This window comes from Pollicipes pollicipes, unplaced genomic scaffold (genome assembly GCF_011947565.3).
Source record: "Pollicipes pollicipes isolate AB1234 unplaced genomic scaffold, Ppol_2.1 Scaffold_6686;HRSCAF=7923_pilon_pilon_pilon, whole genome shotgun sequence".
Taxonomy (NCBI): Eukaryota; Metazoa; Arthropoda; class Thecostraca; order Pollicipedomorpha; family Pollicipedidae; genus Pollicipes; species Pollicipes pollicipes.
Genome location: NW_023596921.1, coordinates 4,670,688 through 4,695,420, shown reverse-complemented (window position 1 = coordinate 4,695,420; position 24,733 = coordinate 4,670,688). Strand labels below are relative to the sequence as shown.

Sequence of the window (24,733 nt, the reverse complement as noted above, 5' to 3'; positions counted from 1 at the left end):
GCGCACGAGCTAGCGTTCTTCCAAACGTCCTGATCTCTCAAGGTCACCTTTCAAGGTCAAACGTGGTTTCAAAAGACAAAAAAGCTCAATATCACCCAAAAATTACGGGCCGATTTTAAACTTACAAACATCAGGATACTCACCACAGAAAGAAATAGCGTCCGTCAAAAAGTCCTGACCTCCCAAGGTCATTCTTCAAAGTCAAATGCGGGTTCAAAGGACAGGGAATTCTTAAAGGACGGAGAACTCCATATCACCCAAAAATTACCGACCGACTTTAACCTTGCAAGCGTCAGAATACTCACCACAGCAAGAACTAGTACCCGTCAAAAAGAATTGGCCTCGCAAGGTCATCCTTCAAGATCAAATGCTGGCCCATGGGATGGGAAACTCAGTATCACCCGGAAATTACCGGCCGATTTTTAACTTGCGAACATCAGAATATTCACCACAAAAAGACCTACCTCTGTAAAAACCTGCCCTCTCCAGGTCATCATTCAAGGTCATACGGGGGCACAAGGGACGGGGAACTCCATATCACCAAAAAATCACTGGCCGGTTTTAAACTTGCAAGCATCAGAATGCTCACCACAGAAAGTACTAGTGGCCGTCAAAAAGTCCTGAATTCTCGGAGTCACCCTTCAACGTCAAACGGGGGCTCAAAGAACGGGGGAATTCAAATGACCCAAAGTCATCGGTAGGTGTTAAGCTTGCAAACATCAGAATGCACACCACAGAAAGAACTAACGTCTATCCAGCTAGTTCCCGTTTGTTGAGCCCGTATTTGACCTTGAAGGATGACCTTGAGGGGTCAGGACTTGTTGACGGGCGCTAGTTCTTTCTGTGGTGAGTTTTCTGATGTTTGGAAGTTAAGAATCGGCCGGTAATTTTTCGGTGATATGAAGTTTTGCATCCTTTGGGACCACGTTTGACCTTCAAGGATGACCTTGAGAGGTTAGGACTTTTTGACGGACACTAGTTCTTTTTATGGTAAGGGTTCTGGCGTTTGCAAGTTTAAAATCGGCCGGTAATTTTGTGTCACATTGAGTTTCCGTCCTTTGAGCCCGCTTTTTGCTTTTGAAGGGTGACCTTGAGACTTCAGGACTTTTTGACGGACGCTAGCTCTTGCGCTTATGAATAATTTGGTACTTGCAGTTTTGAAATCGGCTGATAATTTTTGGGTAGTGTCGAGCTCCCCGTCCTTTGACCCAGCTTTGGACCTCGAAGTTCGCATGATATTGCAAAATAAAGGTCGTTTGCGATGTTCTCATGCCACATTTGGCCTCCAGATTTTGTTCAGAGAAATAGGAACTCGTCGCTGAGTAATTCGCTGAGGAAATCGCTAACTTCACGGACATGGCTGCAAAGGGATCTGCCGAGCTTTTTTATCAGAATTAGCTTTGTGCAACGTGATGAACTGTAAGTACTTTAAACACTTATGTCAAACGTCCCACCATGCCTTAGCCAAGTGGTGTAGACGCTCTCTGTAGACTTCCGTCTCCAGGGTGTTCATGAAACCAGTCACGAACGCTGCGTATCTTTCCTACTTAAGATGTTTTTGAGGATAGGCTGCAAGGCAACGTGGTGCCACTTTCTACTGTGCGCATTTTCCTTTCTGCTAATGGACGCATGTGTGGTGAGTCCCACTCTCAGCTGGACACGCCGTGATCTCGAGGGCTGATCGCACGAGCAGACTATAAACGGGACCACCAGTCCGCGCTGCCCTAAGGCGGTGCAAGGCACTCGATGCTACGGTAGCATTCATCTGTTTACACAGCTCGTCAACGATCATCAGGTGGTGACACAAAGTTGGTTTGTTTCACCTTCCCACCACTTCTTCGTTGACGTGGTGCATTGTTACCTTGAGAACGCGTGGCACCAGCGGCGAGCCTCGCTCGGTGGCTCGGGCATCTATTCTCACGGCAAAGAAGATGTCTATGTTTTAACATGATTGCATTTCCTACTCATACGAATGGGGAGTAAGCAGTATCCGAATAGCTCCCCGCATTTGTAAGTAAAAGGCTGTTGATTAGTAGCCATGAGGCGTGCCAAGTTCTGGTCATGGGCTTGAATAAGAAGTCCGCGGTATATCTTCCATCTCATCATGCTCCCGACCACGGCCGTGGTGAGAGGTGTGCCGGTCATCTACGCACCACCCCGCCGCTGCCGCGACGGCCTACTGTCGTAGACCTTGACCCATGACAAAGGAATGCTTAGCAAACTGAATAAGATGTCTGCCGTCTTTTCAGAGTGACTGGCTGCAGATCTGGGCATCGAGATTACGCCTCAGTCACGCGTGTTTCTTCGATTTGATTTGCTGCTTTGCCAGCTCGTAAACAGGCTTTGCAGGGAAACGGCTTATATTTCGTAACAATCTGCACAATGGTTGTCAGGTGCACAGCATGATGCTCTGAAATGGAGTTCATATAGTCTGTATTAATCCAGGTACGAGATTACGAGAAGTCCGTATTAGTGTCATGATCTTATTGCATAAAGATTGCAGTCCAAAAGTCGACGGTATGAGTTGTACTTGTGGCTGCAGCTATTTGCATAGGGCGCAAATCACCTGTCATTTAATTTAACACTTCAGTGAAGGGATTAGCCTGTCGGAGGTAAGGTGACTTTAAAAAGTCAGTTAGCAAACCTTGCGGAGTGGTACACTGGGAAATCACAAAACAGAGCTGCCAGCTGAGGTTGCAGCTAAGGGTTAGCCCGCGCCCGGGCGGCCGGTCGAATGTCCTTTGTTCGGGTGGCGGTCAATTTGAGCCCTCTGAGACCTTAGAAATCAAGAAGGCTAGAGACAGCAAATTCACAGAAGGTGTCGGCTTGTGCATGAGCTCACTTGTAACAAAGTTTAAATTTGATAGGTCAGGGCCACGTGTCAAATGATGTCAAGCAAAGCTAAACTCCAGATTTGTGGCTTAAGTGCCCCAGAAACTAGATATCTGTTCTGAGAAAAGGGTTACTGACGCTCGTGCAAGCTCCGTGAGTTTTTTTGACCTTTTGAAAAGCATTATGTCCAAAATCGTTCAAGACAGCGCTGAGTTTTGCATTTGAATAAGCGTCAAAGATAACGCTAGCTAGCATGTTCCTTAAGCAAATTGTTCACCTGAGTCATTTGAGGCCAGTGAACTGTCCTGACCTTTAAAAAGTTCATGGAAGATGTGTTAATCGGTTCCCGTTATCAATAAATTTGAAACGTGCACGAGAAACTAGTCCATACAGCAAGTTCTAGACTAATAAATCAAGCTGGTCTTGACCTCGCTCTGACCTTCACACCTGGCGCTAAGACAATGCCATTTGTGCATGCAATTGCTGTGTTGCCTAAGAAACTATCTCAGAGATATATAGCTTCATCTAACACTCCGCTGTTGCACCAAATTAAACGATTGCTCGGAAACTGTCTTCTCTGAATCCATGGCCTGACTTGGACCTGCCGTAGGTCAGCGAGCTTACAAGGTACATCTAGCTCTTTTATACCAAACGATCTGCTTTTGAGTTCAGCTTCAATTCTCTACAGGCATGCAAAATTTGGCGCGGCTACACCGCGCCATTTGGAGACCATTCAGCAAAAACTTTTGGGGGGTCAAATTCACCCCTCCTGAGCGGGTGGCTTTGGCTGGCCATAGTCACCCATGGCTAGTCATGTCCCAGCGCTTCGCAACAATATGTTCACTTGCCTTTGCTTCTAACATAAAAGTTTGGACACAACTGACTTGGTGGCTGCTGGGATGGTGTTGGCAATGCTCATGCATAATTTTAACGCAATAAACAGCCCTGCAGTAGACGGACCGTCGATTTGACGTGCCGCTGGAATGAGATCTGAAGACAATCGTCGAATGACAACGAAGAAAACCACATCGTGCAGGACGTTGTACTTGGGTGCCCTTGTGACTTTCATTGTCAACACGACTGAATCTTAACTGATTCAGATGGTGAAACCAAGGTCAGATCCTGGGCCAGATCATTGTTTGGTGCTCGACGACATTGGTGCTCGAAAATGTAAAACCAGTCTGTTACCTTCACTCTCTCGAATGCTACCAATTTTTTTTTAGGCGCTTATGGCGCACATAAGCATCTGCAGATCGCAACTCAGCAAGCACCCAGCCGGAACAACACGTCGGGCGATTGCGTAAAATCGATAGAGGGCTGGGTTGTGTGGGTGTTGTGTTTGGTGTGTTCTGTTTAACATGTGAAGCTTGTTTGGTTTGTTATGCCAGACTGGTAGACAACAGTGCGAGTGCGAGTTCAAGGTGTGCAGCATGGAGCAAGAAACAGTTTACGATTCGAATGACGACTCACACGTCGTGATGTGTGAAAAGGTTCAATCTCTAGCAGGGAGTGTCTACCAGGAACTAGAACGCATGATCGCAAAATATGATGAAGATGTAGTGAAAAATCTCATGCCACTGGTCGTGAACATTTTGGAGAGCTTAGATTTCTCCTGCACTGAAAATCAAGAGCATGAGGTTGAGTTAGAGCTTCTGCGTGAAGATAATGAACAGCTAGTAACACAATATGAGCGAGAAAAACAGCTGCGCAGGGCATCAGAACAGGTAAGTATACACCTATTGATGTTTGTGCTTATAAGAAGTACCAGATCAGTTTGTTGGGGAATGCAGTAAGTAGCCACATTTGGAGAAAATAAGCTCAGGATGCTAGTATTGCCAATGTAGGCTTCCAATCTGTACGGCCCGAGAACGCTCAAAACTTAAGCAACATGGTGGTGACAGGGTGCCACAGCAACATTGTGCATTAAACCTTTTGTTTGTGTGCATCAAACTCAGGTCAGGCTGAAACACATTAGATTTTAAATAATTTTGTGTGAAAATTTTTGTCAGATTATTGTTATGCTAATTTACTTAACAACATTGCAATAGCCCAGTATGTTAAATCTCTGTGCTGGAAGTAGTGGTGGCTTGAGCCCAAAGCCAGAGCACCCAGATTTAGAGTGTAAATGTACCAAAATTTTTGCAGTGATACTGGTGCTTTTCCGCATTGTATGTAAACACATGTTGCCATCGCACCTAAGGTCTCTGGTGCCATGAGTTCAGCTCAGAGCCTCCACATGGAAGCTGAAGCTTTCTGCTACCAGCCAGTTATGTCCTTGACCTAGATCAGGCACTGGTTGTGATACATAATGTTCTGCACAACATTGATCAATTGAATTGGGTTAGTTTGGCAGGATCAGTACATTATGCAATATAAAACTCAGTGATATTTTATGCTTTATTGGCTAGCAAGCTGTTGTTTGTGGCACCCATATGGCATCATTAATGGAAGTAGTTGGGAACATTCAAGCTTGCTTGCCATGGGAATGGCTCACATCAGTTACTTGACCACCTCACTGAAGGCAGCATGTGTGCCAAGGCCATGTGTTCATATTGCTAATTTTGTATATTTTACTGTACTTAGTTTTGCAAATGCATTGAATTTCTCATTGACCCATGGATCACCCTGGTGTTCATATTAGGGGAGGGGTCAGGCAGAACTCTGGCAGAAAAATGGAGGACCTGCACAGGCAATACCAGATCACCTTTCTACCCAGCAAGCCATTGGTTAGGGTATAGCCCTGAGTATGACAAGTGACAATTAGTTCTGCGATGTTCATCTGGACACTGCAGGTCTATCAAGAAACACAGTTTTCCAGGAACAAATCAATGCTGTTTGCCCCACTGCTGATGGTCATGTGTCTTTTCTGTTGTGCTAAACCTAACAGTCTGATTCACTGTACTTGCACTGTTGCTGAATTCCATATGACAAAAAGGTAAGCTTGTGTTTGACATTGCTTGTCTGGTTTGCTGATTTGCAGAAGGGATAGAGGGAAATGTGAATGTGCTTATGAACTGACCTGAACCTATATTTGATGGCAATGTTTTATTTATAAATGCAACCAAAGCAGGACTGGGTGTGTGCTGTTTATTCATCCAGCCAAAGTGGTAGTGAGGGAACCATGCAAGTGATTGCCTTCTTGTTACTGTTCATCTGTACTAAGCGCTAAGATATTTTTCTGTTATGTTTGTCATTGAGCATTAACTTGTCATTATCATGGAGCTCACATGCTTATCATTCCCTAGGCTGTATGTGTTTCATGTGTGTTTTCAGAAACTTTTTGAGCTTGAAGACCACAATGAAGAACAACTCAAGAATTCCATGTCCAAAATTGAGAGCCTGGAATCCATTGTCAGGATGTTTGAACTCAAGACCAGAAATGCCTCTGACCATGGTAAGCCATGCTGGTGGAAAAACAGAATGTCGTAACCAGCTGCTGGATACATTATAGATGAAATCACTGTTTGGAAGCAACACAACATGCAGTTTGTAGGAGCATTGGAATAAAATAAAAAACATACTGTACATTGGCGTAGGCCAAGAAGGTGCTTTCACATCCTTCATCAGGCTGCCTGGACAAGAACACTGCCATTGTGTTAGGTAACAAACATTCCAAGAAAACACTGCTTGTAATAGGTATATGTGTTTAGTACAGTGCTATCAAGTATGAGTAGAGTATGCTGTTGGTGGGCCTGAACAGCTCACCAGAGGTTGGTAATGAACCTGCTGGGTTGCCAAACCATTGCAGCAGAAAAACCAAACTCTTAGGTGATACTGGGAAAGAATGTAAAAAACTGCTTAAATTTTAGTTAATTTGTGTGGGGTGACACCCCAACCAGAATGTGTGTGTGGTTGCGCACCAATGAGGAAATTCTTTTCCACATGATAACATATCACAGCTTTGGCATTTTCCCACCGTAACAGGTCGCGTGCAACGTTATTACCATGTACTATTACATTTAGTCTTCTCAGTCACGTCTGCTGGAGCTTTTCATCGCGGCGAAACATGGCCGACATGACCAACAGATGCTTGACAGCTTCAGTGTGTTCCCCTGCACGAAAATTTTAGCGGGTTTTCACAACGCATTTCGTCCGTCCTGCGGCCAGTGTACAGATAATTTGCTGCATGACATTCCATGTGATCTGCTCGTTTCCGGTTAGCTTTGTTTTGGGATGGTATCGTGGCTCGCCGGATCGGTTGTTGGTCTTCCCACTGGTGTTCAGTCGACCTGAAGCTATTCATATGGAATTAAAGTGGTCAAGACGCTCAATACCAGTCAGCAACAGCCAGGGTTGTGTTCAGAAGAGTGACACGTGTTCTGTTGCCACACCTAACCTGTAGTTGTGATCGCATGGGTCGATGGCGCCTGGCGCTCGATGGTCGACCCCCACGCTGGGGAGAGCAGTACAGTTGGTGCGGGAGGCTTGTTCGCACCGTGCGCGGTGATAAAGACTGCCGACCTGTCGACCAAAACTGGTGGTAGATAGCCACGCTTTGTGCTAATTGAATACACACACTTCACTTTTTATCCATTCCCAGGCGCACATCGTGCGTCTTATACTCGTGCGAGTAATATGCAGCGTGATCATATCAGGCTTGGCACACTGGTCTGTCACGACGTTTATGATGGTGCTGTGGTGGAATGGTATGCTCTATTGGGGCAAGCGTCAGATAGGATGGAGAAAGCTCACTTGTGACTTTTATGAAGTAAGTTTGCTCCTCATTGTGTCCTTTGTCATTACGTCATAGGACGTTTTTATGACGTCAGAGTCGCTGCCAACTCGCCGTTTCCGAATCGCCGCTGCAGCGGACGGGCTCACTCACTTGTAGCACTTCAACTGGCTGATAGGTGGTTTGTTAATTGACGTGTCTGGACTGAACCTACGATAGTTATGTTCGCGTGTTTTTAAGGTTCTCGTGGTGTTCCTGTATGTTTTTCCGCGATTCCTACAGGTATTCCTCCATTTTTGCCTACGGCGTTTTTTAAAGGTATTACATGCCCAGCATCATGGCCGTCATAACATGTAGAACTGCCAAAATGTGTGCGTTGCATATCATAAAACGCGGGTCGTGTTCGAAACTTGCGTTTAAGGCGTGAGGATGGTTGAAAACCAACTACTGTCCGTCGATGCGACGATTTTTGCTGATGTTCTCCAGGCACGAGCAAGTTCGTTGTCATATTTTTCGGGACCTTGTTGTTGGCTTCCCCTGACCTGCCTTCGCTTGAAATTGGTGTTATGCTCCTACATTCGGGCTGAAGGCGCATTACCCCAATCTTGTATACTGGTTGTCCAGATCATTAGAACACGATCAGGTCCTTTCTAAAGCTGGTGAACGGCTAAGTCTACATCATGAAGGGGTCTGATGGTGCGTGGCGGAAGCGTATAAAGGGCAGCAGGGGAGGTTTTTGTACGCGTGGAGTTTCACTCAGGTGCGGTTGGTCAAGTGGTTGACAGCAATTTAAAGCCTCAAAACTGGATGGCGTCGTCGTCCTTTGATGGCAAGTTCCTTGAACAACACGCTCATTATTGATATCGCATCTATTTGTCTGCCTTTTGTGCGACCTTTGCTTAAAAAATAAAATACTGTGAATGATAGTACCACTGTTGCTGTATCGAACTGAAGCACATTTTGTTTGGTTGGCCAAATAATAGAAATGTTGCCTCACTCAGTCACCGTGTTGCAGCATCCTCAATCGTTTTGCGACATTGAGTTGTGCGTTTTTACTCAGCACCAACCGTAACACACACGCTCAATGTAAACCCCTCACCGCTCCTCACTGGCTGCTACGCTGTACTGAAAGGCGTTACTAGTGTTTCGTCGGCGCGAGGATATCAGTGGTACCAAGCGATGCCCGATCCTGATCCCTCCGTTAGTAATCGGAGCGCATGTAACGTGTGTAAAGCGCGCGTAACGTGCCGCGTCCTGCGCGTCCCAGGAAGATAGCCTTGTTGTCGCAGCCTCTCGCTCTCCTGCTTCCACCAAGCCATCGAATGTGCACATTGGTCCCGGACGTAAGTCGCGGCCTGACCTTGTGCGAGCGGACGTGACGTGGCAGCTGTGAGGGCTGTTTAAATGCAAACCGGACGGATGTGGATCGCGTGCGGAGCTGTCAAAGTTGGGAGTTTTGTATTTATTGCTGCGTCCCACCGAGGGTGAACTCAGCAGGGGGGTCCGTTCCTCGCGCGCTGTGGAAGGTGGCAGAACGTCCGGAGAGGGCTATGTTGTCGTAAATTCGGTATCAAATCAAAGCGTATTGGACTCTATCCGGAGTTGCCACCCTATTTCCGGTTTATCGCCGTGGCCCACCGGAGTTAAAGGTCAGTGGGGGCTCGTTTCACGTGCGCCCTGGTGGCGCAGGACCCAGCGCTGGCCAGTGCTGTGTTTTGATAAAACCATCCTCAAATCTAAACCTATCGGACTGGGTTTTACAAAGTTCCTGGCACGTCGAAAGCGATCTCCCTGTTGACTAGAAAACATCGCACTTCTTAGGCCTAATTGTGGGCGTAAAATGACCGTCGGCGCGCCACTAAACTCAAATGATCATGGCCAAAATGTTAGATGCCCAGCGTTATGTTCAAAAGATCATGTTGAACAAAATTGTTACTTGCGGTCATTACTGTCGCCGTGTGGTTGCAGTTTGTTCTTTGCACGTGGTACTTATGTTTTCTACCATGCTGCCTATGTGACCTATGTATGTGTTCTTCATGGGACCTATGTGACTCAACTCTTCAGCCAAAATAGTCACTTTAGTGGCATGAATATCTTGTGCAACTGACTTGTTCCATGACTGGCGGCACCCATCACATACTGGGAAGCGTGATTTTCACAGTCGTTATCATCCGTCTCCTTCCCCCCCCCCCCCCCCGCCCCTATTTAACATTGTCCGTGAATGTGTTCATCTGGCGCGTGTGTTTCTGCAATGATGTGAGCATGCCTGCACCTTGTCCTGATGTAGCGTGCCCACCATTACGAGGCAGTAGCTATCCTCCTCTAGCGCTACGTGGCGGAACACCATGTTCTGCTCGCTTCAGCTGAGGTTGACGGGACGGCCCACAGGACCCCCTGACCCGGCCCGCTTGAGTCGACTGCGAACCCGCCGACCCTTCCCACCACATTCGTGTGGGAATCCTGCTGACCTCAACCCTGTGCCCAGTGTCGCGGCTGGAGGAGAAGGAGGACACGATGCGGAAGGAGTACGCCAAACTGCACGACCGCTACACGGAGCTGTTCAAGACGCACATGGACTACATGGAGCGCACCAAGATCTTGATGGGTACCGACCGGCTGGACCAGATGAGCCTGATGCGCACCAAGCTGCCGCTGGCGGGCGGGCAGAACTCCGCCATGGCCAGGTGGGGTGCGGGGTAGGGTGGGCCGTCCGGTGCGCAGGGCGGCGCGGCTGCCGCCACAGGGCGGCCAGATGCCAGGTCCGCAGCTGGTGGGTGAACGATCTGGCTTAAGTGAACGCTGCAGTCGGGCATTTACTGTACGCGTCCTTTAGAAAAGGTCGGTTGTTATATAGCACGACGTTATCACTGACGTACGGTGGATAGGTAAAGGAACCCCGCATGATGGATCACGGCAGTCTTTTCTGAGTAAACTGTTTACAGTCAGCACGGTGTCGGCGATATCGGGCCTTCACGTGCTAATCGTCTGCCCGTGTCCGGCGTTTGACCCCGGCGCGAAGCTTATCTAAGGGGGCGGCAATAAACGGCTGCGCTTGGTGTCCCGGATGCGGCCCGGCCAGCCTTCGGCCGGGGCCTTGGCCGGCGTTATCGGGCCGGCCGGCTGGCTGCCGGCGCAGCGTGCCGCGCGGCAGACATCGATTTTGCGGCGGCGCCGCGCCACCCGCGCGTCGGGCTCGCCACCTGTCTGATGTCGTCCGCCACGCCCCCGTCTCGCCCCGCCCCTCCCCGCCCCACCCCCGGACCGGCGCCCCCGCGCCCGGCCGACGAGCGCTCCGGGTCGGACGCGGGCCGGGCCGGACCGCGGAGACGCCACCCTCTCCGGACCCGCGGCCGCCCGTCCGCTCTGATGGAGTGCCGACAGGCGGCCCTGTCAAACACGCCGCACTTCCAATGACGCATGTCGCCGGCGATGCTGTCGCAGCCCGTCGATCTGTTAGAGTCATTAATCTGAGCTGATAGGAGTATCGAAACAAGGTAGATAGTGGCATGCCCGGTGATGCGGTGCCCGTCTGCCACGTTGGCTGTGACGTCAGTCGCGGCGTCTGGAGTAGTTTCTGTTCCAGATTGTGATGTGCGCAGGATGCCTGTGGTAACGACCGGCTGTGTCGTCTGTAGCCGTCCATCCACCCCACTGCATTGTTCTATTGGATCGTAGCCTGCAAAAAGGCTTGCTGCTGTCCGTCTCTCACAACGTGGCGCGAGCCTGTGTCGCCTTTGGCGCCTGTGCCGGCAGTGCGCGGCCCGCGTGCCGCTGCTGGCCGCGCGGCCGGCCGCCGCCTCCGTGCCGCTCCAGGCCGCTGACGGTGCAGCCGCTGGCCGTGCCCGGTCCGCCCGTGCTGAGAGTGACCATCCGCTCGGCCGGCAGGTCCGCCGGGCCGCTGTCCTTCGCGCTGCAGTCGCTGGACTCGCGGCCGGCCGCCGCCTCCGTGACGAACCAGGCCACAGACGGTGGCGCCCCTGGCGGCCAGAACGACAACCACGGGCCGGGCAGCCTGCAGGCTGAGCTCGAGGTAACTGTAAGTACGGCATGCCCCTCCTTTCTCCGCCTGCTGGACGTCGCACGCTCGGGCTGGCGGGAGGAGCGGCTGCACGTGCTCTCGACTCCACCGTCTCTGTGTCGGTGTCTCTCTGTGGAGCCGTCGGCACGGAGGCATGACTCGTGAGGCCTCGCTGGTGAGGTGGTGGCGCTGAGGCGCAGCGCGACGGGTCGGGATCTGGTTTCGATGCCGCGGTTTTGTTGGATGTTGTGCTGGATACCGTTTGGAAGCATGCGAGAGTAGTGGTCGCGCGCCATGTTCAGGACCGTCATGCGAGGTGTCTCCGACGATGACCGCTCTGGCTGCCCTATAGAGTCCCGGAGACTTGGCTCTGGCTGACCTCTGTAGAGGCTCGGCGGCTTGGCTGTGGCTGACCCGTGCACAGTCCCACAGACTTGGGTAGGTGCGCATCGACCCCCATCGTTTGTCGCTGTTCGGGTAGGTTTAACGCGAAGTGCCGGACGGCTCGTCGGGCAGCGCTTTGCGGTACGGACTGCGTACTTCGTTTGGTTGGCTATGTGGTGATGGACGTGTTAGTCGCACAATCTTGAGTGAATCTTGAAACTAGTTAGTGTTTTCATTGTGGGTCGGCAGCAGGCTGCAGTCAAAGTTGCCTGCATCTTTTTGATGCAGCAGTGGTGTTTTTAAGCTTGCTTTCGATCAGATGCCATTATAACGTTCATAGCATGAGAAGTGCCGCACTTTTGGGGCTGTCGGCTGTTCTTGCCCGCTGAAGCGCTGTGAGATTTTTACACCGCTCTTGGAATCACTGAAAATAGTGGACGGCGTAGTGGTTTTGGAGCAATTAGGACACTGGGTGAAACTGCTCAGTTTACAGGCATCCTACAGCTCGGTTTACAAACATCCTACTGCTCGGTTTACATACATCGTACTGCGCGGTTTACATACATCCTACAGCTCGGTTTACATACATCCTACAGCTCGGTTTACATACATCCTACAGCTCGGTTTACAAGCGTCCTACAGCTCGGTTTGCAAACATCCTACAGCTCGGTTTACATACATCCTACTGCTCGGTTTGCATACATCCTGCAGCTCGGTTTACATGCATCCTACAACTCAGTTTACATACATCCTATAGCTCGGTTTCTATGAGATTTGGAGAGAACACAAACGCGAGCCATTGCCTGCAACGTTTTCTTTGCACCTGCATGAGTGCACAGCCATGAGCGACAAACATTTTCAGCTCAACTTATGCTGGACGGAACGCATCCGATAAACTTTAAAATCGTGAGCTTTTTACACTCGTTGTCGAGTATTCTGAGTACTTTTGTCCCAAAACTCTCCAAGATGCGGCCGTGCAGAAGTCCGCCGTGCACGACCCCCCCCCCTCCCCAAACGATAGCTAATGTCTGCTAACGTACTGTCGGCGCTCGCAGGACGCCGAGACGGCCACGGACCGACAGCATACGGCGGAAAAAGGTCAGACCACCGAAGTTTCCATGGCAACGCATGACCAGCCGGCCTCTCCGCCAAAAGCCACTGGTACGGTGATGGGACGCATGGTCAGGGGGGTTTTCAGCCCGACGACGCCCCCGCGGTCCGAGCCCATGCGGGTTTGACCGGTGATTTGAACACTTTCGAGTCCGCTCCGTTCAGCGTCCAGCTGTTTGTGTCCAAAGTATGGCGTATTTTCGGCCTTCATAGTGGTTCTGCCTGCATGTGCTATGTGACAGACCGAGCAGAAAGTCGCTCGCGTCGGGCTGTGGTTTGCCCAGCGTGTTCGTGTTGTAACAGTGCATGCTGACGCCCCTGGGCATATTTTTACGTTAGGCTGGTTATGTGCTTGATTACTGGATTTATCGGAACCTCGGGGATGGTGCTGCGTGGCTGTACGTAGCGTTTATCCAGGTTTGGTGGTCACTAGCTGTAGAGCAGTCTGAATGAAAATTCTCCTGTTCAACAAAGTTGGGGTATATCAGAAAAACATGTCTGAAGATTGAAGAACATGCACAATTTCATTACAATCAAGCTTCACATAAGTACCCCGTATTTCAGGGTGGCATTGTTCGCTTTGCGAACAGACAAGTTATGCAAACTGCATGCGTTAAGCTTCATCTTTATCACAGTGATTCATATACGCACGAAGAATGTGCATGTAATGGACGATGAACCCATACATTTGTTTTTATTCCTCTCAAGTAGGCGGTGTATTTATCGCACTGCCAAGCTTGAGCATATCAATGGGATAAACTTAGCAGAATAGCAACACCAAACAGAAAGACCTTCCTTGTGTTATGCTTGGAAACAGCTCGCAATGCATGATGGAATGCCTTTTTTACCGATCGCTCACAAAGTTTTTCCGCCTTGTGGCCATTCTTCCTCCCATTGTATCAAGTGTTCTGTGCGCATGAGTCCCGGTGAAATAATTACGTGATTGCATTGCATTCAAGATCGGTATCCATGTTTTGCGCAATGAGATGTTAATACGGGTGTGGCAGTTAGAGGGCTTGTTCCGAACATTTCTACCGATTCATACAGCTGTCTGGCCTGCGCTGTGTTTGTCACTTTCTGTACACATCAAACACATATATTAAAACATCTGGAATGCTTTATTTTTCATTGCTTCCATCCTTATATTCAAGCAAAATAGCAACGAAGCCCGCCGTCGCATACAAGTGCAAACCTGTTTTTGTGCGACCCCACACCCTTCCCTCCAGCCAACTGTCTCCTCTGGCGAATGGCGTACTCGCTAGTTCGGTTCTGCAAAATCACACCAAAATGTGTCGACTTATGGGTGGTGAAGTCGTTGAGCTGCATGGCCGTGGCCGTTGGCTCTGGCATCAGGGCCGAGCAGTGTGGCATAGTCGCGCGGCAGCGACACGGCCGCCGCGGCCGTGGTGGTCTGGCTCGGACTCGGCCGTGACGCGCCGGAGCCGTGTCGCGCGCGCCGTCCGCCGCCGCTGACTGCGAGGCCCTGTGTCGCCGCAGCGGCCAGCGTCTGGGACCGGGAGATGTCGATGGATGACGTCACGCCCGATCACGAGGACGGGCCGGCCGACTTCAAGCCGCCGGCCGCCACCAACACCACCACTAAGAGGTACCTGCGGCAACCGCGAACGCGGCGGGACGGCCAGGCAGAGACTCGGCGCGACGGCGGGGGAGGGGGGGGGGGGGGAGGACAAGCCGGCACTGCATAGGGAGGGGGGGACACGGTAGGAGTGCAGGGGAGCGGGACACGGCAAGACTACAGGGAGAGGGGGAGACGGGTATGGTAGAATCCCACACATTGAAACATGCTTGTTTCCCCAGCGTTTCGACACCAATTTTTCTCAGCCTTCTCCGCCCACGACCACTGCTAGCTCATTATAAGTCTTGCGTGCACTAATGGTGTACGGCAGCGCCAGTGCTCACGTATAATAGCATCGAACGCCCGTTGTAACCAGTGTGCCGCCATGACGTCGCCGCAGACGTCTGACCGCTCCTGGCCCTCCCTGTGGCAGCGAGCACCGGTCCGCGAACAACCTGTACCAAGAGCTCAGCTTCCAGGACGCCGTGCTGGAGGCGGACGACGGCGCTGACATCACAGGTTTGCCCGCCCGGTGCCATGCCGTGCCGTGGCCGTGTCCTGCCGTGCCGGAGCCGGATGCAGTGGACCGATCGTTGGGGGCGGGGCGATGTTGTTGCGCGGGGCGCCAGTGTGGGATAGGACTTTCGGAAGCATGCCAGCGAGGCGGAGTCGCTTGCGGGGAGAGCCTTCGACCTCTCTCCCCTCCCCCTCCCCAGCGACCTGGGCGGCGTGCTGGCCCTCTGTCTTGGACTCAAAGGCCCTGGACCTCTTGAGGGCCTGCGACCTTTTGACCCCGTGTGTCGTGACCTCATGGGACCGGTCAGATGACCCCGAGCTTGGCGGCGCGCGGAAGCGCGGCGCCGCCGTCCGTGCAGCACACTAACCATGCCCCTGTGCTGTTTGCGCCGCTAGGAGGATGGGTCCACCCCGGCGAGTACGCGTCGTCAGGTGTGTCCCGTGGGAGAGGCACGCGGCTGCATGCTAGCGTGCCGATGTAGCGCCGTTGGCATGAGCTGGCGTCGGCCTCGTGGCGTCGGCCACCGACGCCGTTGCTTCGCCCAGACGTTTGCAAGTCGTGGTCGGCGATGCAAGCGCTGAGGGCAGTTTGCTAACGCGGCGTGAATCTTGAGACGCGGTCAGCTTTGCCTGGCTTCACCCCGCTCTTACGGCTGGAAACCCAGTCCTCAGTATCGTGTTCAAGTTCCTTTGCGTAACCTTTTCAGTTTATATGTGTAGGGTTTTTATTTTATTTGTAATTCAGTTGCCTCTGTGTTACAATGTAAACGAAACTCGACTGTCTGCTGAAGCTTGCATTGTTAGCGTTTTGTTTATGTGTGTTCCGCCTGTTTCACGCCAAGAATGGGGCTAGTTGGTTTCTCTCTCTCATCTCATTGCACTACAACGTGCATGCGCAGCTCAGCACCGTATGAATGGTGCTGGCCCTTGTAAATATGATCGGGCCACGTCAGGAGTGGGCTCCTGGCGTGGCCCGGGGAACGGGCTGGTCGGTTGGGGTGGGCTCTCCGCACACTGCTGCCCGTCTGCCTCTCTGTCGCTGCCGCGCGGCCGCACTGCCGGCTCCTCGTGACCTCGCATGGCCTGACCTTGCCCCGCCGTGCTGTCAGACTCCGAAGAGGACGAGGGCACCAGCCTGCCGCCAACGGCCGCACAGAAGCATGGTACGAGCACGGCACCCGACTTTCTCGTGCACACGCCCTCGCTGCGTGCGTCCCTCGCTCCCTCGCCTCCCGTCCCCTTCGTCCCTCCCTCCCGTTGGCGATCTTCTCGCCTGTGTTCGATCCACGCCCTCACGCTTTCACGCGCGTGCTTTGTTTTGGGAGGACGCTGCGCCCTGCAGTTAGTGGGGGGCTCCGTCGTGGAGCTGCACCAGCGGCCTCACGCGGTGCGTCTGTCCGCCTCCGGGGCGCGGTCGGTTGCACGCTGTTGCCGCGGTGCGCGGGTCTCCTGTCCCCGGCGGGCTCTGTGCGGGCTGTCCTCGCGGCTTGTGGTCGACGTCGTGGACGTTGGCGGCGGATGAAGGTACTGGAGCATGGCATCCACCCAGTCCACCCGGCGAGGCAGCGCGCCGCGACAGCCGCCAAGTTTGCCCCACGTCCTCCCGCAGGCGATGGGCGGGCGTCTAAACGACAGAATTGTGCGGCTTCGGCGAATGGTCTGCTTTGTCGTTAGTTCGGTTTTGGCTGCTATCAGCATTGAGCGGCGATTCATTATTTCTTCGTGCATGGCCTATGTCACTGAAGAAGGGCACGAGTTTTCTTTACAATGACCATAGAAAGAATGTGATGCGCGAGTGCCTCCATGAGGAAAGGAAGCCTTAAAAACATCACTGATTTCTGAAAGAAGTCGCGTTCTTGGTCCTTTTACTGCCGTGCAGAGTGGTACGTGGTCGCGTGGTGCGTGCCTGCATGCCTCATGGACGTTTATCGAGACTCCAGGTACCGGGATAATCCTCGAATAGGTGATGGTCGGACATAGTGAGCAGGTTACCATGATTATGCGCACTGATGTTCAGCAGGAGACGCGTCCGTGTGCCGCCCCAGTGATGTCGCAGCTTGCTCCAATATATTTGTCTTTTTTTGTCCCTGTCCATGTCTGGATTGGTGCTCCGATGTCTTTTTTTTGTGTGTTTTTGCTACCCGTTTTAACGTGAACCAAGCTTGCGTTTATGGTGTGATTAATTCGTGTTTTGCTTTTTGCAGCCAGCGATAATTTCTTTGGTGAGTGCTTTTCATTGTCTCCATCGCTAACGTTCCATTGTTGGGATGGTGTTGTCCCCAAGCTTGGGCAGCTGGGCAATCACTTGGCAATTTCCACGGGCTGGCGGTGATCCCACGCGGCGGGTTTCTGTCTCGCTGCATACGGCAGGCAATGGACGTTAAACAGTGCTTTCCGTGTGGTGTAATTTCGAGCATCTAGTAAGTCGTTGAGCTTTTGCTGACCGACTCCGAACGGTTTTCAGGTATGGGCCGGGAGGTGGAGAACCTGATCATGGAAAACAACGAGCTTTTGGCTACGAAGTAAGGCTCCGACAAAAGATGGCTTTAAAACTGTGTGTCCGCTGCGTCCATGCCCACCAGTGCATGGTGGTATTTAGGACACGGAACCTTTAGACATTCCAGTTCATATGCTGCTGAGAGATTGTGTTCAGTCAATCGTTTTAGCATCCGGTTTTCTCCAAGTATGTTGTCATCTTGTTTCGTTGATACCGTTAGCAAGGGAAGATACGGTTGGGATGCAGCTGACACATGCAGTTTAAAAGCTTTGTTGTGTGTTGAAAATAATGTGTGGCTTCTAAATGTCCCGCCATTAACCTCTCTGTCAAACTCTGGTCTCTTATTGGGTGCCTCCCAATTTTTTTGTCACGGATCTTTTAAGCCTTACACGACTTGTTCTTTATAGGACTCAACACCGTCCGGTTCTTTTATACGAGTCGACACCTGGTGATAGCCCTATGATTATCTGGCCGAAACGTGTGCATGCTAATGTCTTACGAGGGCATCTGTAAGAGCTGAACAGCTTTGCTTCCTGCTCATGAGATGGAGACGAATTCATATATGTGACAATACAAAGAGACCTCAATATTTTGTAACTTATACACGCGATGCAGAGTACGCTTAGATCTGCCCCTTGTCATGTGCTATGTTCCGCGCTCGGAGAGCGACATGAAGTATATAGGTGCTTCTGTCGACCGCTTCGTCCTACCGGGCTGTAGTGCTTTGTAGCGTGCACCGTGCGGGCGGGAGGCATGCTTAGAATAAACGGAGAGCCCGACACCGGCCTAATAAACAATCGCCAGGTAACCTGAACTGTCGCATGGACGACCCCTCCTTCGCCGGGTCTGTCGCTGTGTGCTGTTGCGGGCGGGTTTGGCGCTGGGTTGCCTGCCGCCTGTGCCGTGCTGTGTGGTGCAGCGTCCCTCTCCCTCGGCCCTGCCGTCCTCTAACGCCTCTCGTCTCTCCCCAGGAACGCGCTGAACATTGTCAAAGACGACCTTATTGCCAAAGTGGACGAACTGACCGGGTAAGAGGCGTGCATGCCGAGCCTGTCCGGACGCCGCCCGCTCCGTGTCCCTGTCCACTGGCGCCCTGTCAGTGACTAGAGCTCTCTGTCAAACTCGACAGGAAGAGTTTGGTGAACGGTCCGGCTTGCCCGACGGGATGACAAACAAAAACATGACTTCGGTCGCATGTGGCCTTGTTGGAACGTTTCCCTAAAAAGCCTGTCGGTTGATCTGCATTTAGATCTTTCTTGCATCCGCTGGTGAGTTGCTGATGACAGTATTCTGCTCGGCTCGGTTCGGCGTTACGTTTAGGTGATTCTGTCCCCCTCCAAGCGGCGAAGCCGACCAAGCACCTGAAAGCCACGCACACCAGACGACTGGGCTCATTCAAGTGTCGTGGCATGTTCGATTCGTTTCAGTGACAGCTGGCCGCCCTCGCTCATTGTGGTGGCCGTCCCTGATCTTCGTGACAGCTCCTGTAACCATTTGTGTGTGTGTGTGTGTGTGTGTGTGTGTGTGTGTGCGTGTGCGTGCGTGCGTGCGTGCGTGTGTGTGCGTGTGCGTGTGCGTGTGTGTGTGCGTGTGCGTGTGTGCTCGCTGTGCGTGACGCGGCCACCGGGCGTGCGGACCGCGGCGCGCCCTGACGCCGCTGGCGCCGGCGTGACTGCAGGGAGCAGGAGATCCTGCGCGAGGAGGTCAAGTCGCAGCAGGCCGTGCGCTCGCGGCTCCAGCTGCGCGTGCAGGAGCTGGAGGATGAGCTGAAGCGCCACAAGGAAGAGGTCGAGAAGGCCAGCAAGGAGACCACCGAGGAGGTACGGCGGCGGCGGCGCCCGGCGCCGGCTGGCTCGGCCGCCGACGGACGGCCGACCGTCACCTGCCGTCGCACGGCGTCGAGGCTTCACCATCCGATCGGCCGTGCGCGGTGTCGCCTGTTGTCTTCCATGTGAATCGAACAATTGGAGCGTCTGCATCCCGCGCGCCGTCGGTGTCTCGGTGGCGTTATGTGGTTTCAGCACGGTGCTGGGGCAGATGTGCGTGCTCTCAAGCTGTTGTTGCCAGTAGCCGTCTTCAGGCGGCGCCTGGACTGCGGTGAGCTGCGGGCGATGTGATCGCAGCCCTGCCTGACTCAGGAGTTATGCCGACCCGCCCCGATCTGACCCTGATTGAGCCCTCTCACCGAGCCTGACCCCTACCTGACCTTTCGTCCGCTGGCCGGCAGGACGACATCCCGATGGCGCAGCGCAAGCGGTTCACACGCGTGGAGATGGCGCGCGTGCTGATGGAGCGTAACCAATACAAGGAGCGCTTCATGGAGCTGCAGGAGGCGGTCAGGTGCGCGCTCGCCGCTGGCTCTCACCCCCGGACTGCCCTCGGATAGACCGGGGCATGCGGCCACGCGGTCGGACGGTCGCGCGGTTCCTTTCGGCGAGGGCAGGGCTGTGCCGAAGTGCCACGCGCATGGAGGTGTTATTGCGTGTCTGTGGCTCCGTCTTGGGTTAACCACGCACCGGAAGTCATGATGCAGCCGCGGTTTTGTTACCTGCGCATTGTCGTCTGATGGCCTGTATCGGAGGAACCTGCTGAATCATTGTCTCCCCGGTCTGATCGATGTGCTGACCTCAATCACGATCTTACCTCTGCCGTGCTTGAATCTCATTTCAGGTGGACGGAGATGATTCGGGCCAGCAGGAACGATCCCAACATGGACAAGAAGAGCAAACAGGGCATTTGGAAATTGTGAGTTCATGCTGCTTATTTCACGCGGGACTCTGTAAAGAATATTTTAACAAGGCTTGGTGATAATGGTACCGGATTTCCCAAGCCCGTGTCGTTTGTGCCTTCGTAACTTCGATATTGTCGTGATGGTTGACGAGCTGTGTACCGCTGTGTGGATGGGCTCTGTGTCTGCGTTCAGGAGGCACGTGTTCACGAGCACGCCCTAATGACCGCGTGTCGCTCCTGTTTATGAGCGCGCCCTGACGACCTTACGTCGGCCGGCAGCTTCAGTAACCTGTTCAGCTCTTCGGAGCCGCGGCCATCCAGCCGCGTGCTGCCACACGGCAACATCCAGTACGACGCGCCGTCGAGCTCGGTCAGCCCGGCCGAGCCGAGCCGGCGCCGCGCCGGCGGTCAGGAGCGCAGACGCGGCATCGACTTCCTCGACACGGACATGTGAGTGCCGGCTCGCCGGCCGAGGCGCCAGTTCACTGACAAACGTGCACCTGCTCGTGCCACGCCGGCGAGGACTCGATGCCCCTCCCCCCCCCCCTTGCTTGGAAGTTATTGGGTTAAGGTGTTGATTGTCGATCGTATTGGGATAGGATAATCCAGGGTAATCGCAGTGGCGTGGCCAGGATCTGTGGCCGCAGTCCATCCGGTACTGTGGGGGTTTGGCTGGGTTTGGAGCCGAGTTTTGTTGTGGGTGCGAGGCCGCCTTGTTAGAGGGAGCCGATTGCTGTACAAGAGACACGTTGCTGTTAGAGGGATCAGGCACGCCCAGACGGTGCTCGCTTGTCTTGACCGAGGTGTTGCCCGCCGGCCCGGCCAGCTCGTCGGAGAAGCTGCAGCAGCGGCGCGCCACCGAGCGGCGCGAGCAGTACAAGCAGGTGCGCGCCCACGTCAAGAAGGACGACGGCCGCATGCAGGCGTACGGCTGGTCGCTGCCCGCCAAGGTGAGTAGCGGCCCCGAGCCGGCTCGCGTTGAGCGGCGCTCCCAGCCCGATGTGGGGGAGGGAGGGGGGCTCTGACGTCCGGGACATCTGACGAGGGTGAAGGAGGCGCCGTGGAATCGAAGGGATGATGTTGGCTAGTGTTGGCTAGTTTGCTTTCGTTTGGATTTTCAGTGAAAGGTGAAACGACCTTATGAATTTGCCCCCTGCTCTGAATTGGGAGTGGAACCGTTCATGTGGGTACATTTCTTCCGAAATGATCCATACCTGGATCCGGATTCTTCAGTGTGTGGTCGTTTTCAAGCGCCAATGTCGCACAGATTTTCCAAGTTTGTTCTTGGGTAATAACATAGGTGTCCGCTATGCTCGTGGGGTCTGTTCTACACCACGTCCCCGTGCCTGGGCGTGTCCGACGGGCGCTGTCGACGAGCGTCGCCCGCTGACCGGTGTCGCTGCCCGGCACCGGCCAGGTCCCCGGCGCGCTGCCCAGCGCCAGCGTGTCCGGCAAGAGCGAGAGTCACAAGTCCTCGCACGTGCCGGTGCCCGTGCCTGTCTACTGCCGGCCCCTCATGGAGAAGGAGCAGGGCATGAAGGTGAGCGGGGCGTCGCTACGCCCGATTTGGTCTGGTCCCGCTCCCGGCCAGACGGGTGGCCGGCCGCCAGCTGGTGTGATGCCCCGCACCCCCACCCCGCTGCCGAGACTGCCTCCGCACTGACGGACGCCTTCCGTGTCATCGGTCGGTTGTTCCGTGGGACGCAAACGTCAGTTTTCCGTGTCATTAGTGCCTGGTGTTTCCCACACCTCCGACTAGCAGTGATTGGTGCTCTAATCGGTCATCACCGATGCCTTAGGTGCAGTCCAGTGTCTGTCGTGCCATCTTCACAGAAATAGAATCTCAGCCCCGTGAAAAGCTCGCTAGTCGCGCCATTTTTTTGTATTGTCCTTTCTTCCTAGCTACGCAAGTTGTTTATTCCATTTAGGAGGAACATTGTGCATATAGATGATACAGTATTAATGGTCTGATTCGTCGTACAGCAGACGGGAGGATGGAGAGAGATGTGCTTTTTCGGCTGCATGCCTTTATCGAAACGAATATCAGTAGTAAGTCTAGTAAAGTAACTAAAATAACGGTCTGATGTTCCCGAGGAGAGATGCCTCAAAGAATCCTGCTGCTCCCGAGAACGCGTTTGATCGTGACTGGGAGGAAGGGGGGGGGGGGGGGGTCATTTATTAGCGCTGTGGTCACGGCGGACTTTTTAAACTCAGTTGCTTAGAGAGGCATATTTACCACTGATATTCGTTTGGACAAAGGTATGTGTCCGAAGTGTCACATCTCTCTCCATTTTCCTGTCTGTTTCACGAGAGGTAAGACTATTAATATTGTATGTTACTGCTAGCTTTCCATTGTCTGCTCTTGCTCTACTCGTGCGGGATTGTAGTCTGGCAGCTGTTACACTTGTCACGTTTCTCCGTTACCGCAGTCCCCCATAACTCGAAAGCCCCGTTCTCCCACTGCTGCCCGGCTGTGGGGCCCGTGCGCTGTGGTGCCTCCGCCGCCGTTCGGCCGCGGCTCCCGTGACCGCCGTGGTCGCCGCAGATCTGGTGCGCGGCCGGCGTGAACCTGAGCGGCGGGCCGGACCCGCGACGGCGGCAGCGTGGTCGGCGCGTCCGTGTTCTACTCAGCCACCGCCGAGCCCGGCTCGCCGGGCGACGGCGACGAGGTGGAGCGGCTCAGCAGGCAGCTCAAGGTCAGGGCGCGGGCAGGGTCAGCGGTCAGCCGGCAAACAGGTCAGTGGTCCGCTGACCGGGGCGGGCGGCAGGGGCGGGCCGGACCGATAGGGAATGATAGGCAGAGGTCTGCCGTAGTGGTGGTGCAAATCCCCTTTGCAAAAGCATCAACACGGAGGGCTCATCGTGAGAAGACGCCGCTTACGCATCAAAGCTTTAGCCGTAGCCCTTCTCATGGCATGTCACGAAACGCATAAAGCAACAGTTTTAGTGCTGATGACAAGTATACAGTTCGTCGCGTACCCTAGCCGGCAAGTTCATGTAAGCAAAATGGCATTTCGGGAGCGCTGTGTTGTCGCTGTCCGTCCCCCCAGAAGCGTAAGTTCACTCCTTTGACCACCGCGCTAACAGAGGATCGCCCCCTGATCCGATCATTGGTGTTTTCGGGAGCAGCAGGCCTCTTGCGGCATCGCTGTACTGAGGAGCGGCAGACCGCCTCCGTGTCGGCGGCGCTGACCGGGCGCGGCCATCCCTCAGGAGCAGCAGAGATCCGCACCGCCAGCGAGACGCCGGAGCGCAACCTGTCGTCGCTCGTCTGGATCTGCACGAGCACGCATAAACGCCAGCAAGGTGACGGTGATCGACGCCAACAACCCGGGTACCCGGCCGATGTGCTGCAGTCGTTCCCGGTCTGCCTCGTGCACACATCCCTGCTCTGCATTCGCCAGCGTGCCAGGTACGGCCGCCTCCTGTCTGGGCCAGACCGGCGGGACGTGTCTGCGCTCCGGTCCCGGTGCCGCCCGCCCGCTCACGCGCGCTGTGTGCTAGCTGCGTCCGCTTGCTCGCGTCTTTGCTTGCTCCTCGCCCTCTGCCGCACGCGCGGAAGCTGACGCACCGGGCGTGGTAGGGTCTGCCTGCGTGAGGTAGATTCTGACATGGCCAGTGCGAGAAGGACACCTCGTCTGCCGTTTTGTCATGCTCTCGGGTCGCCGTCCAGCCGGTGGGTGCCGTACCCCGTCTTCGCTGGGTGAGCTGTCCACGCGTTCTGTTCCACGTCGTCGTCTGTGGACTGGTCACGTGAGTCACGTGCGGGCCGTCCCGGCGTCACTGCGTCCGTCAGTGTGGGCTCGGCTGCTGCCGCAGAACGGCCCGAGACGGGACTAACCTCGTGCAGAGATGGTGGTGGTGGTGGTGGGTGGTGCCGCGTCTGCCGCCGCGTCTGTCGTTGGCGTGTGTCGTGTTGAGCGCGTTCGGTGAGCGCCCGGCGTCCAGTGAGCGGCGGTGCGGCCTGCGCAGGCGCCAAGGAGTCCGACTACGGCGTGGTGGGCGAGCTGGCAGGGCTGGCGACCGAGGAGGAGGCGGCGGCGGCGGCCGGCGCCGACGCTGCCGACGCCGCCGACCCGGCCGGCGCCGAGGGCCGCCTGGCCACCATACGGCTAGTCAGCTGCGGCACTGGCGACACGGGACCGGCCAGCGGCCCGCCCAGCGGCGTCAGCGACCTCGACGGTTAGTGGCCGGGGCGGAGTGCTGCGCGCGTGCGCTGCTGCTGCCGTCAGCAGACACCCGGCAGATGGGCTGTTGGGTCCGTCCGCGCTGCTGGGTCGTCAGCAGGCACCTGGCGGGCCGTGAACAGGACAGCGGGAGTCTGGGTCGAGCGCCCGTGATTTGGCAGGACACGGGGTCCCGTTGCCGGCCTCTCCAGACAGTCAGCGTGTGGGGCAG

At 54.3% G+C, this 24,733-nt stretch overlaps 1 protein-coding gene across 1 annotated transcript in view; it reads left to right on the top strand.

The window, feature by feature from the left end:
* Positions 1–4,108: 4,108 nt before the first annotated feature.
* LOC119107332 (JNK-interacting protein 3-like) overlaps positions 4,109–24,733 on the top strand; it is a 39,071-nt gene continuing 18,446 nt past the window's right edge. Inside the window, 22 exon segments of the mRNA XM_037230761.1 lie at positions 4,109–4,556; positions 6,106–6,226; positions 9,990–10,188; positions 11,390–11,540; positions 12,962–13,067; positions 14,514–14,622; positions 15,026–15,111; positions 15,505–15,540; positions 16,218–16,271; positions 17,313–17,330; positions 17,573–17,630; positions 18,577–18,633; positions 19,284–19,425; positions 19,833–19,945; positions 20,276–20,350; positions 20,615–20,785; positions 21,162–21,285; positions 21,753–21,875; positions 22,881–22,913; positions 22,915–23,071; positions 23,549–23,641; positions 24,308–24,381. Of these exon segments, the coding sequence (XP_037086656.1) occupies positions 4,263–4,556; positions 6,106–6,226; positions 9,990–10,188; positions 11,390–11,540; positions 12,962–13,067; positions 14,514–14,622; positions 15,026–15,111; positions 15,505–15,540; positions 16,218–16,271; positions 17,313–17,330; positions 17,573–17,630; positions 18,577–18,633; positions 19,284–19,425; positions 19,833–19,945; positions 20,276–20,350; positions 20,615–20,785; positions 21,162–21,285; positions 21,753–21,875; positions 22,881–22,913; positions 22,915–23,071; positions 23,549–23,641; positions 24,308–24,381 (2,394 nt within the window). The 5' untranslated portion in view covers positions 4,109–4,262.